Source organism: Puma concolor, chromosome C2 (assembly GCF_028749965.1).
Source record: "Puma concolor isolate L17-30 chromosome C2, mPumCon1.1.hap2, whole genome shotgun sequence".
NCBI classification, from domain to species: domain Eukaryota; kingdom Metazoa; phylum Chordata; class Mammalia; order Carnivora; family Felidae; genus Puma; species Puma concolor.
The window spans coordinates 97,617,840-97,630,738 of NC_141675.1; the positions used below are offsets into that span (position 1 = coordinate 97,617,840).

The 12,899-nt window shown below is 36.9% G+C and overlaps 1 protein-coding gene across 6 annotated transcripts in view; it reads left to right on the top strand.

The window, feature by feature from the left end:
* Positions 1–12,899, top strand: part of LSAMP (limbic system associated membrane protein) — a 922,095-nt gene that overhangs the window by 656,542 nt on the left and 252,654 nt on the right. For all 6 annotated transcript variants that reach the window (XM_086675372.1, XM_086675373.1, XM_086675374.1 and 3 more), the window contains one exon: positions 10,928–11,053. In XM_086675372.1, the coding sequence (XP_086531498.1) occupies positions 10,928–11,053 (126 nt within the window). The remainder of the gene's footprint in view (positions 1–10,927; positions 11,054–12,899) is intronic.

The following is a 12,899-nucleotide window of genomic DNA, read 5'->3' on the forward strand; positions in this document are numbered from 1 at the left end:
CGAGAACAGCCATTTGACATCCCACAGAGTATACATATTGCTGAAGCAGCAATAATGGATGCCCTTAGCTGGTCATGAATGCAAATGCTGGTGCCTGAATATTTTGTCCCCTTTCGAAACCAGCCCACACACTTAGATTCCAGGGTAATTCTGAACTTTTAATAAATATAGAAAAATTCCAATGTAACGTACTTTCTATTTAGGTCTACTGGGAGCCTCAATCAGATGTAGATACCCATGCCACACATGTATCACCTTGGGTACACATCCACCACTAGGTGGTGTATAAGTGAGCTCATGGTATTTCTTTGTACAACGGCTACTGTGTTTGAGTTATTTAGAGCAGTCTGACCCAAATTAACACTTCCTTGTGATGTTGGCTACTGTCTGGATGTGTCATAGGGACTATTTTGGTGTAAGTCTGACTACCTGAGACAGTGACAGCAACTCATATGGCCCCTTGAGAATGTGATAATTTAGGGTTCAAAGGCCAAAGAGGAGGTCGTATCCAGCTTATTTCTTTGGCCAACACAGTAAGATGGCAGCCGCATCTCAGAGGAGTATGTTAAGTGAGACTTCAGGCTCTAACTTTTAGTTACATGTATAATTCAAGAATTGCTCCTGCCTGATTACAGGAGGATGGCTTTTCCTTGACTGCACATTGTTTCAATATGTCATTTTCACAAGCTTCCTTGCTCCTATTTCTCTGACTTTACCACATTACCACTCATATGGTACTTGGCTTTGTTTTATATATACATTTTATCTTTTCCTCTAAATTGTTAGCATATTATCCCCCTTTCCTTAAGTTACTTTGTTCATCTTCTAATGCAAGCATAAGTGCAGCATTTGTAATCACTCCTGGCAAAGAAATTTGAGTAACTGATATGTGTAATGAGTTTCTTCTACTTTAATATTCATCTGATACTCAAAGAAGCTATAGTTTCCACATTTTCCCTACTCACCCATGAAATTTGTGTTTGAAAGGAATCATGTTCCTGTAGAGCGCTCCTTTTCAAATACCTACTTCTGCGGCTGAATGTTTCTTGCTTTATAAATGGATTCTAGTAACAGTGAGAACTAATACTAGTGGAAAAGAAACTATCATTGCTGATTGTTTTATTTGGCCAGAGTTAAGGCTTTAGAGACTCAAATTACAGACACAAAACACCTGGCAACATCTGTTGTCTATAAGAACAACAAATAAAAGAAGACCTCTCTTTTACTGAGGCTTACATTACAAATTATGTAACAGTGATAACATTTGATTTCGAGAGCTTTTCCTTAGGAGCCCAAGAGTCAAGCTTCTAAAACTTTTTTTTTGTTTATGATTGTACACTTTCACATCTTTGTGTCGCTTTTTATTACAGGTATAAAATGTCTAGACATTGACTAAAGGGCTGAACATATTGGCATAGCTCTGCCCATTAGTAGATAAGAACTGGATACTTATCTTTGGAGTGACTTTCTGTTAAAGCCAATATTAATGATTAATTATGAATTAGAGTAATTACCTACACCTTCTGGCAATAATGGTGTCTGCAAAAATATAACTAGAATGCCATTAGCCATAGAAATGCATGAACTGTGTTATCATGTTATCTTAGGAAGAGTTAAGCCGACACTGCTTTATTAGCTGTATAATAGATAGCTACACCTCTACAGTCCCTTACAGTTTAAAAAACAAGTTTACATGAATTATTTTATTTGTCCCTAACAACAATCCTGTAATATTAACTATTATCAACTTTGCACATTACTTTCAATTACCAGATGAGGAAACTAAGTCTCAGGGAGATTTAAATAACTTGTCATTAATTTGTGTGTTTATTCGTTCAAAACTCGTTAAGCACATACAGTGTACATCATGAGGAAAATTCAAAAGCAAATATCAGAGAATATGTGGTTGCCTTATGAGCCAGTGTCAGAGCAGGATCAAAATCCCTGGCTCTCAAACTGTGCTACATTTTCCAATCCTATCATCCATTCTGGAACCTACCACACCATGAAGCACAGCATGCTTCACTGGCATTTTCAGAAGCAAAATGCCAGACTAGATGAATGTTTGATGTTTCACAAGATGTTATTAATATGTTATATCGTATATTTTTATTCTTATTGTTGAATTTTTGGATCATGCGATTAAAACCAAGTGCTGCTTAAAAAACATCCTGTAGATTTCTGAACGCAATTCTTATATAGTTACACTATAGGTTTCCAGTGTGTTACATGTGCAAAAAATAGGGTGTAAGCTTCTCTAGCCACACCAAAGAAGGTTAGAAATTGAAAAGTTGATAGTGTTATGTTTTTAACACCCCTTTACCACCATACACACAGTAATACATGCACCTTTCCCAAACTTCAAATAAGCAATAACTGATGAGAAAAACTTAATAATTTGCACCATTAGGGATAAAATTTTGAATTGAATACAAGTTATAAATGCTAATTATTTGAGGTTAGATAAATGAACCAACTGACCACTTTTATCCCTTCCTCTGGAATTGATTTATTGTCCTTCTTCTGGTTGGTCAGTTAGGGACTAAAGACAAAGGTATTGAAACACTCACAGCTAGAATTAGATGTTCTTTCAAACCTACAATTATTTTTAAAGCAATGTGTAATGACAGATAAGAGCCAATGCTATACATGCAACTCAGTTCGTTTTGTGGAAACCCAAAGGAGTACCCAAGCATAAATGACAATTTACCTCTATGAAAATGTCCCTCTTCAAAATTTCCCCTTATTATGACTACTTCCCAATTTGTAACAATTAGGATTCTTTGGCGTAAGCAACAGAAATTGACTAGCTAATTTGATGTAAAAAGTGGTGATTCTTTGGAAGAATATGGAATAGTTCCCAGGCTCAAAAGAAAAGCAGAAAATATCACCTTGGAAGGCACAGAAGCCATGCATCTCCAGGGATGCAAGTTGCAGACAGTAGTGAAAAATAATAGTCCTTTCAGGTGGCTGCCCTTTCATGATATGTATTAGCTAACTATTGCTGCTGAACAAACCAGTCAAAAATTCAGGGACATAAAACAATAGTTATTTTTTATTTCTCACAAGTGTGCAAGTCAGCAGATCCAGACTGGCTTTCACTACATGTGACAATGTACCTTGAGTTGTCAGGTTCACAAAATAAAAATATAGGATGCCCAGTTACATTTGTAGTTTACATAACAAATAATTGTTAGTATAAGTATGTCCCATGCAATGTTTGGAGCAATTATACTAAAAAAGTATCTGCTGTTTATATAAAATTCGTATTTAACAGGATGCCCTGTATTTTATTTGGCAATCCCATTTGCCATCTCTCATCCTCCTTCTCCTAGGGCCACCAGACTCAGATGGGTACATTCTTCTCATGAAAATGGCTGAGGCACAAGACCAAGTGAGTCCAATCGTGCCAACACTTCTCAAGACTCTGCTTGTATTCCCTATGCTTGTATCCTTGGCCAAAACAAGCAGCATGGTCCAGGGATGGAAAAGTGTCTGCTACCCACTGAAGGAGGGGATAGGCATGGCAAAAGATTTGGATACAGGAAAGATTGAGAATTGGGGACATTAACACAGTCTACCACAAGTTGAATCAGTTTCAACCTCTCTTGAGTCATTCCTTATAAAAACCAAGTTCCAGGGAGGCAGAGTCTAAGTGGCCCAGCTTTGGTCACATGCCCACTCCTTGGCCAAAGGAGAATAGGTCACTTGACTGACAGTCCCAACAAACCAATGGCAGTTGGTGGGAGGTGTTTTCTGCAAAGGAATACCAGGGTTGTCTTTCCAGACAGAAGAGGGCATGGATTTTGGCAGATCATATGATATATGTCCACTCCACTATGTCCCTGACTTTGCCTGCATTTCCACGTTGGACCAAACATAAGAGATGTGAGACTTACACAAAAGAGGAGAAGGGATGCATTGAAACCTAGAGAATTGTACAAATTATGTACAGGCATGTCTTGGTTCACAAAAGCCAAGGCAGACCCTGGAGCCCTGGAGATATGGTAATGGTAAAGTGGGTAAGGAAATTACAAGAAGAATAAGGAAGGGCAATAAAATCATGCGTGGCAGAGGCAGATTGTGTCATAATCCTACTTAATACTGTTGCATTGCACAGCTGAAGGAATCCGTGTGTACACGTGTACCTAGAGGTTATTATTATTTTAGAAACTGTCACTTAATTTTCAATGCATGGAAAAAATGTGCATTTCTTTAACACAGAATTTATATAGATTTCAGTGAAAGAATATCACCTATTTAATAATTCAGATTTAAAGTTATATCTATTAGGTGTGGCATATTTATTTATTTATTTAATTTTTGCAGTGGAAACCTTGAGAATTCCTTTGAATAATGAATTTCACTAGTGTCCTGAAAGCAGGGTATCTAAATTATGTTTTTTACTCAACATTTTAGGAGGTGTTTGTCTAATAAACAATTAATTTTGGAACTAGCATCACATAGTGATAGTGTGGTGTCCAAAAGATTAATGACATATTTTAATGCACTTTCATAAAATTTCTTGGCATTATAAGTAGGTTTATATTTATATATTTCCCAGAAATATTGCTCTTGCCAGCTTGGTAGCACATGTAGGCTAATTCTGAAAGCCAAAACAATGTATACATTTTATATAATTTAACCAGAGGTATTGCGGAAATTGACTAAAAAACCACGGAGGGGGCGCCTGGGTGGCGCAGTCGGTCGAGCGTCAGACTTCAGCCAGGTCACGATCTCGCGGTCCGTGAGTTCGAGCCCCGCGTCAGGCTCTGGGCTGATGGCTCAGAGCCTGGAGCCTGTTTCCGATTCTGTGTCTCCCTCTCTCTCTGCCCCTCCCCCGTTCATGCTCTGTCTCTCTCTGTCCCAAAAATAAATAAAAAACATTGAAAAAAAAAAAAAACCACGGAGGATTAAAAAACCCAGTTAAAGCTCACACCATAAATCAACTCCAGATGATTTAAAGAGTGCAATAAAAAAAGAAATAAACCATTGAAAGAGAAATAACAAATAGACAGAAGTATTTAACTGATTTTATGTTAAGAAAGAAACGTCTAGGGGCGCCTGGGTGGCGCAGTCGGTTGAGCGTCTGACTTCAGCCAGGTCACGATCTCGCGCTCCGTGAGTTCGAGCCCCGCGTCAGGCTCTGGGCTGATGGCTCAGAGCCTGGAGCCTGTTTCTGATTCTGTGTCTCCCTCTCTCTACCCCACCCCCGTTCATGCTCTGTCTCTCTCTGTTCTAAAAAAATAAGTAAACGTTGAAAAAAAAAAAAAAAAGAAAGAAACGTCTATGCGCAAAAACACTAGTAGAAATCATAAAAAAAAAAGCTCACCAAAGAAATGTAAACCTTTTACAAGACAAAAATGTTCATAAAATTAAGAAGTTAAGAATGAATTGTGGAAACTGCAAACAATATGACAACAAAAGATCATTTCCCTAAGGTATACAGGCTGTCATTAATGAGTAAGAAAACAAAATAATCCAGACAAATTAGAGAGATTCCTGAAACCAAATAGGTTGAAAACATCAAATAAATGGTTCATGACATTACATTTAGGAAAATATAATAAAAGACACTAATATCCTATGAATAAATATTGTTGGGAGTGATGCGTGAGTCAGTCAGTTGAACGTCCGACTCTTGATCTTGGCTCAGGTCATGATCTCATGGTTGTGGGATCCAGCCCCACTTTGTGCATGGACCCTGTTTAAGATTCCCTCTCTCTCTTTCCCTCTGCCCCTCCTCTGCTTGCTCTCTCTCAAAAAAAAAAAAAAAAAAATGTTAGGGAATACTCCAGAAGAAAATAAAATAACTACGCAGAATATGTGAAGGCCCATGAGCATAAATCAATATTACAGTGGTTTTGGTAAATAAACAACTTATGTTTACCAATGAAAATAAGATTATCTTGTTAAACAGTATTTCCTACAGTTGTCCTTACTGAGAATTAAAATAGAGCAAAAAATACTATTTGGAACCACTATTGCAAAGTGAATATGATCTAGAAGAAGACTTAAGTTTAGGAAATCTATAAACCTTAGGTTTTGATCCTAACTCTATAATTACTTAGCTGTGTGAGTCTTACCCATTTTGTCCCCGGTGTCTGCATCTATGAAATGGCGATAAAAGAGAATACATTTTACTTCCCAGGATCTTTATAAAGATGTTAGGAGGTAATAGAATAAAGACCTTATGCTGCTTTAATCTTATATTATCAGTAATGGTGTAAATGCAGACTTCATGAATGGCTATGGGAAACTAGAAAGGAACTATTAAACCATTAAACTAAAAAAAGTTACATGTATTTATATATATCCACACAGGGGCGCCTGGGTGGCTCAGTCAGTTAAGCGTCCGACTTTGGCTCAGGTCATGATCTCAAGGTCTGTGAGTTCAAGACCCGCATCGGGCTCTGTGCTGACAGCTCAGAGCCTGGAGCCTTTTTAAGATTCTGTGTCTCTCTCTCTCTGACCCTCCCCCGTTCATGCTCTGTCTCTGTCTCAAAAACAAATAAACATTAGAAAAAAAAATTTATATACATCCATACAAACATATATGAATGATTCCTCGTAGAAAAGAAAAAAAGAAGTTAAACCCTGAATACATCTATAATTCAAGAAGCTGGACACCAAGTTTATCTCACTTCCCATATTCCTAACATACACAGATGTTTCTGTGCCCCATGGTTAATTTTGTTTTTTAATTAAGAGTCAAAAAAGTTGATAGTGAACAAGGTCATTAGAGGGGTAGCTAAAGAAATACTGATAAAAGCTGTATTTTACTGGCTCAAAATAAAAGGTTGCTCCTTTCTGATAAAAATTCAATGAGATGACTTACTTGAGCTCAGAAAAGTTTGGGGGCAGGCAGGGATTTTCATTAATTTCTTTTTTCAAACACCCTGTGAGTACCTACCATGTTCTAAGTGCCATGGTCTATACAATTCACTGGTCAGGAAAACCAAGGACTTCTCATCTGCGTCTTTCAGTTTAGTGACAGGTAGAGGTAAGTAATCCAGCAATGACGATCCAGGGCCATGGTAGAGAAATATAGGGCACAATGGGAGAACATAGGAGGGATGCTTCACTCAATAAGAATTCAGGAGTGGGGTAGGGGTAGGAATGGGGTGGTAAATGACAGAATAGTCTTCCTGGAAAAAAGCGAGAAAACAGGATGACAAGTTGAAACCTGAAGGAAGAAAGGGGCTGACCTCATGAAGGACTGGAAGAAGAATATTCCATGTAGAAAAAATAGAATGTTAAATGCCTTGGGGTAAATAAGCATAGTATATTCTAGGAACCAAAATTATTTGATCTGACTGGATGATACAATGAAAAGGGAGTAATACGTAAGTCTAGAGAGCTAACCGGGGGCCAACCATGGCTTGTGAATTCATGTTAGGAAGTTTGGATTTATCTTGAGGGCAATGAGATTAATCAGAGAATATTATACTCACATTTGCAATTTATGAAAAAAAAAAAAAAACTTGTTTCAGTGTGATGAATGAATGACAGTGAGCCTGAGGAAAGGAAGGCTAGAGACAAAGAAATTCGTTATAATGCTCTTGCAGAATCTAACCAAAAAAAAAAAAAAAAGAAAAAAGTTTATGGCTCTGGGAATAGGGATTGGGAATAATAGTGAATCTGAGAGAGATTTAAAAGGCATAAGTCACAGAACTCAGGATCCTTTTTATATGGGGGTAGTAAAGGAAAGAGAGCAGTCAAGGAAGATAACGCTGTTTTTGCTTGGGCAACTGTTTGCATGATGACACCATTCCCCGAGATAGTGAACAAGACTACAAGTGTCACATAGGAAGGAAGATGACAATTTTGGTTCTGAGTATGTTGAATCTTGAGTATCTGTGATGTATTTGATGAAAATTTAGACTGGTCCATTGGAACGTAAGTGTAAAAGTCATGAGAAAAATCTGAGCTGCAGATACTGATTTGGGAGTCATACATACTATGGCCTTAGCTTCTGAACTTAGACAATAGATAAGATCATTCACAGTGAGTTATATGAAGGAAGAGAACAGTGATCAAACGTTAGAAATACAGATATTTAAGGAACAGGACAAAGTAAGTCCAAAAGCTAAACTGGAAAGGTTGGCCAGAGAGGTAAGATGAAAAACAGTTGAATCTGGCATCTTAGAAAATAAAAGAATGGAAGAAGGTAGTTATGGTCAACAAAATCAAATACTCCTGAGAAAAATAGGATAATAACAAAATTGTTCATAGGACCTAGAAACTCCATGGCTCAAATTGGTGAGCTTCCTGAGAGCAGTTTTTTTGGAGGTTAAGGAAAGAATCCAGATTGCACCGTAGGTTGAAGTGTGAATGGGAGATGAAGATGTAATATAGAACAATTCTTTCAAGATTTTGGAGACAGAGAGTTTGAAAGTAAGATGGTAACGTAGAATTTAGGGAGGTATTTATTTCTGGAACAAATGACTACATCAGATATAAATGCTATGGGAAGAAGCTAGTACAATGTACAAAGAAGTGGAAGATAAGCAATAGAGTGAAACCCACTGGTAGTGACCCCGAGGAAGGTGAAATTCAATGTCAACGTGATTACATTTCTGACTATTGAACACAAACACTTTCTGAGTCTCCAGTTTCTGAGATCTAGGACCTGAACATATTGCCCTTAGTTAAAAGAAACAGGGGATCCTGGGTGCCATAAAAAAGCAAAGTCCTTGGATATATATTCCTCTTACAAAATGAGAGAAAATTATGAGTAAATTTTATCATAGGTAATAATTCTCTGGGAACCTGACCACTGGAGATCTTTTCTGTTTTGTAAATTTGCATGTTTTTATATTAGGAATATGAAGTCTCCCCCTCTACATTTTTCTTATGAAAACACATTTGTATTTCTTCTTTCTATTCTGTGGCCTGTCTTGCAATTCAGAATTAACCACAAATTGAGTAATATGAGCTCATATAATTATTACATAGCTTCCTGTTGCAGATTTTAGATTGTAGAGGAAGATTCCTAGGATGTCTAAATTGTATTCTTGAACACCATCATTGATTTATAGTTCATGTACTTTTTCTGAAAATGTTCAGAACACTGGCTTATTCAGCTGGGAATTAAAAACTATAAATATTAAACAACAGAACAATTGGACATTCAGGAGCCCCAAGTTCTAAGTCCAGCCATATTTCTTGATGGGATTGCCCTTGACAAGTCATTATTTCTCTCTGTGCCTCATCTTCTTCCTTAAAAACTGGGTATAACCTTTTAGGTCCTCATTGTAAAAGTCTGGGAAGGTATATTGCAAGTCAATGTGTGAATACGAGAGAAAGATCCATTAACCCCAGTAGATAAAAGAAAAACAGAAATCCTATAAATACATACTGCTAAATAATGGGACTCAACTACATTCCATTTCTGCCATTGGGTTTGATTTAGAACTACTGGTTTCTACCCAGAAGCCCTGTAAGATGCCATTGTGGGAGAAATGCTAAGGTCATGAGTCCTCCTCCCACTTCCTCCTTGTGGCGCTGTGACCTGGTCAGTTGCCCAAGTCCCATCAGTGTCTCCTAACAGAGATCTGCAGCAATCACATGGTTGTCAGACAGCAGTCTCTACAGGCAGAAAATGTTACTGTTTTATTTGTCACCACAGGGCAGGAAGAGAGAGAAAATAAGATTCTTTTATTATTGAACTCCTTAATGCTGTCTTATTCTCCTCCCTCCCTCTGACACATACTTTCTCAGGGACTGCCTAAGCAACTACGAGTAAAAAAAAAAAAAAAAAAAAAAAAAAAAGGAAAATCACAGTCAAACCATAAACTCTGCTATTTGGAATCAGTGCATAACCTCTGTGATGAAATTTGTGAGTAATTCACTTTCCACTTAAGCCTACCAATATGAGATCTAATGTTGCCGCCCTGAACACTAATGAAGGAAGTCAGACGGCAGTACAGCTAGCCCTCGGGGACTCATTTCTCACACCACCAAAAAGTAATTTCCGTCATTTTCAGCCATCTGGTAGCCTGGATTGTGAAGTTGAAGTTTCATTCAAGTATTGCTTAAGAGTGTGGGCCCTGGAGTCTTCTTAGATTCAAATCTGTTTTCTGCTTCTCACCTGGCTCCATCTATATTTCAGTTTCTCACCTGTAAATAAAATGCTCATAGGATATCATTTCTTTATTATAATGAGTTACCAATATAATACTTGAAAAGTACTCTACATAGAGCCTTACATATAATAAATGCTTAAAGTTACCTATTATTAAATTGTAAGTAATAGTGGTGGTGAAAGTATTAGGGGTAATAATATTATTTTTTGTAGCATCTGTGACACAGGCCTTATTAATTCAGTTTTTAGGCTCTAATGTGCATTATCTAGCCTGTTCACATACCAAGGTGATATTTAGACACTTTCTATTGTGATTAAATGATGGTTTCCTCATGTGGCTAGATTGTAAGTAAACAGGTGTTGCCACATCCTAATAACACAACTATGCAACTCATACTAAATAACACTTTTCCTTTTCCTGACATTTGGAGGTAAGAATGCACTATATTCATTTGATATACATAAGGAAATAAATGTAGGCAGGCACCATTCAGTGTTAAGAAAAAATTATTAATATGGTAAAAATGTGCACACTAATAATTATATAAAGTCTATTCTAATGAAAAAAGAGATAATACATTTCACTATACTCCTCTGTGAAATTCCTACAATACTTGGTCATAGTGGAGAGATTCTTCTAGTAGTAAGACCCATGCTTTTCATCTGCTGAGTCTCTAAAGAGGTCATAAAGTATCCTGGCTTCTTAACATAAAAATTCAAATGGTTCAAGTCATAAAAGCATCTAGCTCAAGTTTGTTATTTCCGGTGGCATGGACCAGTGCTTCAAACATGGGGTTTTACTGGCATGGTTACATATTCCATTCGCTTTTGTCTTTGCAGTTCCACCAAAGATCTCCAACATCTCTTCAGATGTCACTGTGAATGAGGGCAGCAATGTAACCCTGGTCTGCATGGCCAATGGCCGTCCTGAACCTGTGATCACCTGGAGACACCTTACACCAACTGGTAAGCAGCCCTCTAGCCTTCAAGATACCACACATTATTTAACATATCTTTGGGCTTCTCAGATTCCATTGGATCAGAAAGGCAAGCATGTATCTGGTTATTAAAGCACTAATAGAATTGCAATAGGACTTATATAGGGTCCTCCCTGGTCTTTGCTAATGTCTTCATCTCTATAAAGTCTACAGCCATTTCTTATTTCATTTTTAATAGAACATCACCTCAAGGCAACAAATACAGAAGAATTAAATGCATTAAATGACTTAGTATTATGTCTAAAATGTAGGCCAATTTTGTGCTTGAGTGTCTTGGGGCAATGTTTTGTATGAATTAGATTTAACTAGTCCTTTGCATGTTTGTTTGTTCGTTTTGCTGTTAACTATGGTTTCCTTAACTAAGGTTCCTAAACCTTAACTATGGTTTCCTAATATGTAGCACCTTGTGAAGAAACCTTTCAGGAATAATACAAAATTGTTAGTGACTTCTGATGTCGTCTCCTTGGCATATGGTTCTGTGAGGGGCATCAGGCATGGACTAAGCTGCATGAGCTCATTATGGGTCCCTACCTATTAATGCAAATTCAGTCAAAGTCAGAAAAATTATTTCCCAGGAATGTCTTCTGCATCCTTCCCTCCCGTTCCAGCACCATCACCATCAGAATAACTGAATTTTCGGTCTCTGCTGCTTCTTGAACTTCACTTAAATATTATATCAAATTACTTGGGTCCACTGCATGCATACTTTCCTGCTCTACAGATTACATTTTCTTATATGCAATGCCATGGTTTTGTAAATGACACAGTCTTTGTAGAATAAAGCCTGCTATTTAATTTCTCAGAAAGAGGGGCTATGGATCAATTATTCTTATAAAATGTAATTTATTTTGATAGATAGTCCTCAATTTTAATTGATTTATATCTGATATTCTCTTAAAATTTCCTCATATAAGTATCTAGAGTTCACAACAAAGTCATTTTGGAATGAAAAACTCTAAAAAATTGTGCAAAGCAAGACATACATGGAAACTATCCTGAGGTATTTCTAAAAGGCCAGGATAGTGTTCGCCTAAAGCATCTTTGAAAACTGTATTCTGTGGTTGAGAATACAGGCCTCCATGTCATGTTAGGTCTCAAACTAATTTTTCAAGTGAATTTGGACTAGCCTATGGAATGGTCTCCTTTTTTGACAGCTATTCTTATCAAAGGCTTGCTTCTATTTTCTTAAGGGAACGTCACTCAAAACCCACCTTAATTGTTAATGCATGCAACTTGTCATTTATTGACAATATATAAAAGCAATAAATGAGGCATTTATTTGGAAGATCAAACTCATTTCCTTTCAGACCCATTTTATACTTCACATGGAAAAAATGCATATGGAAGATTGTCTTAAGGGTGAACCTCTGGATATCACACACCTTTCCCTTGGGTTAAATTAAACATCCAGAGCACATTCGGCCTGGATTGAAGTATTTTATGCCCCAATCCCACACCACCTACTCCTTTCCGGTATAGAATTGCTTTGACTGAATGACAATTTGGTCCTTTCTGGTATAGAATTGCTTTGACTGAATGACAATTTGGTATAAAAACTATTGGCCCATATTTAAAGATGTTATACAAGATATCAATTGAAATCATTGAATTTACTATAATGTTATTTTGAGAGATTGTTCATTTTATTACATAGTTTTCCTTTTGGAAAATATCCCATGAGGAAATTCCTCTTACGTATTTCTATTGCCTTTTTTCTAAGCAATGGTTGGTTTTCTATGAATGAACGCCCTAAATTTTTATAAATGATTAAGAGTTCATGGAATTGATTGTTACTAAACTTAGAGCCAAATTTA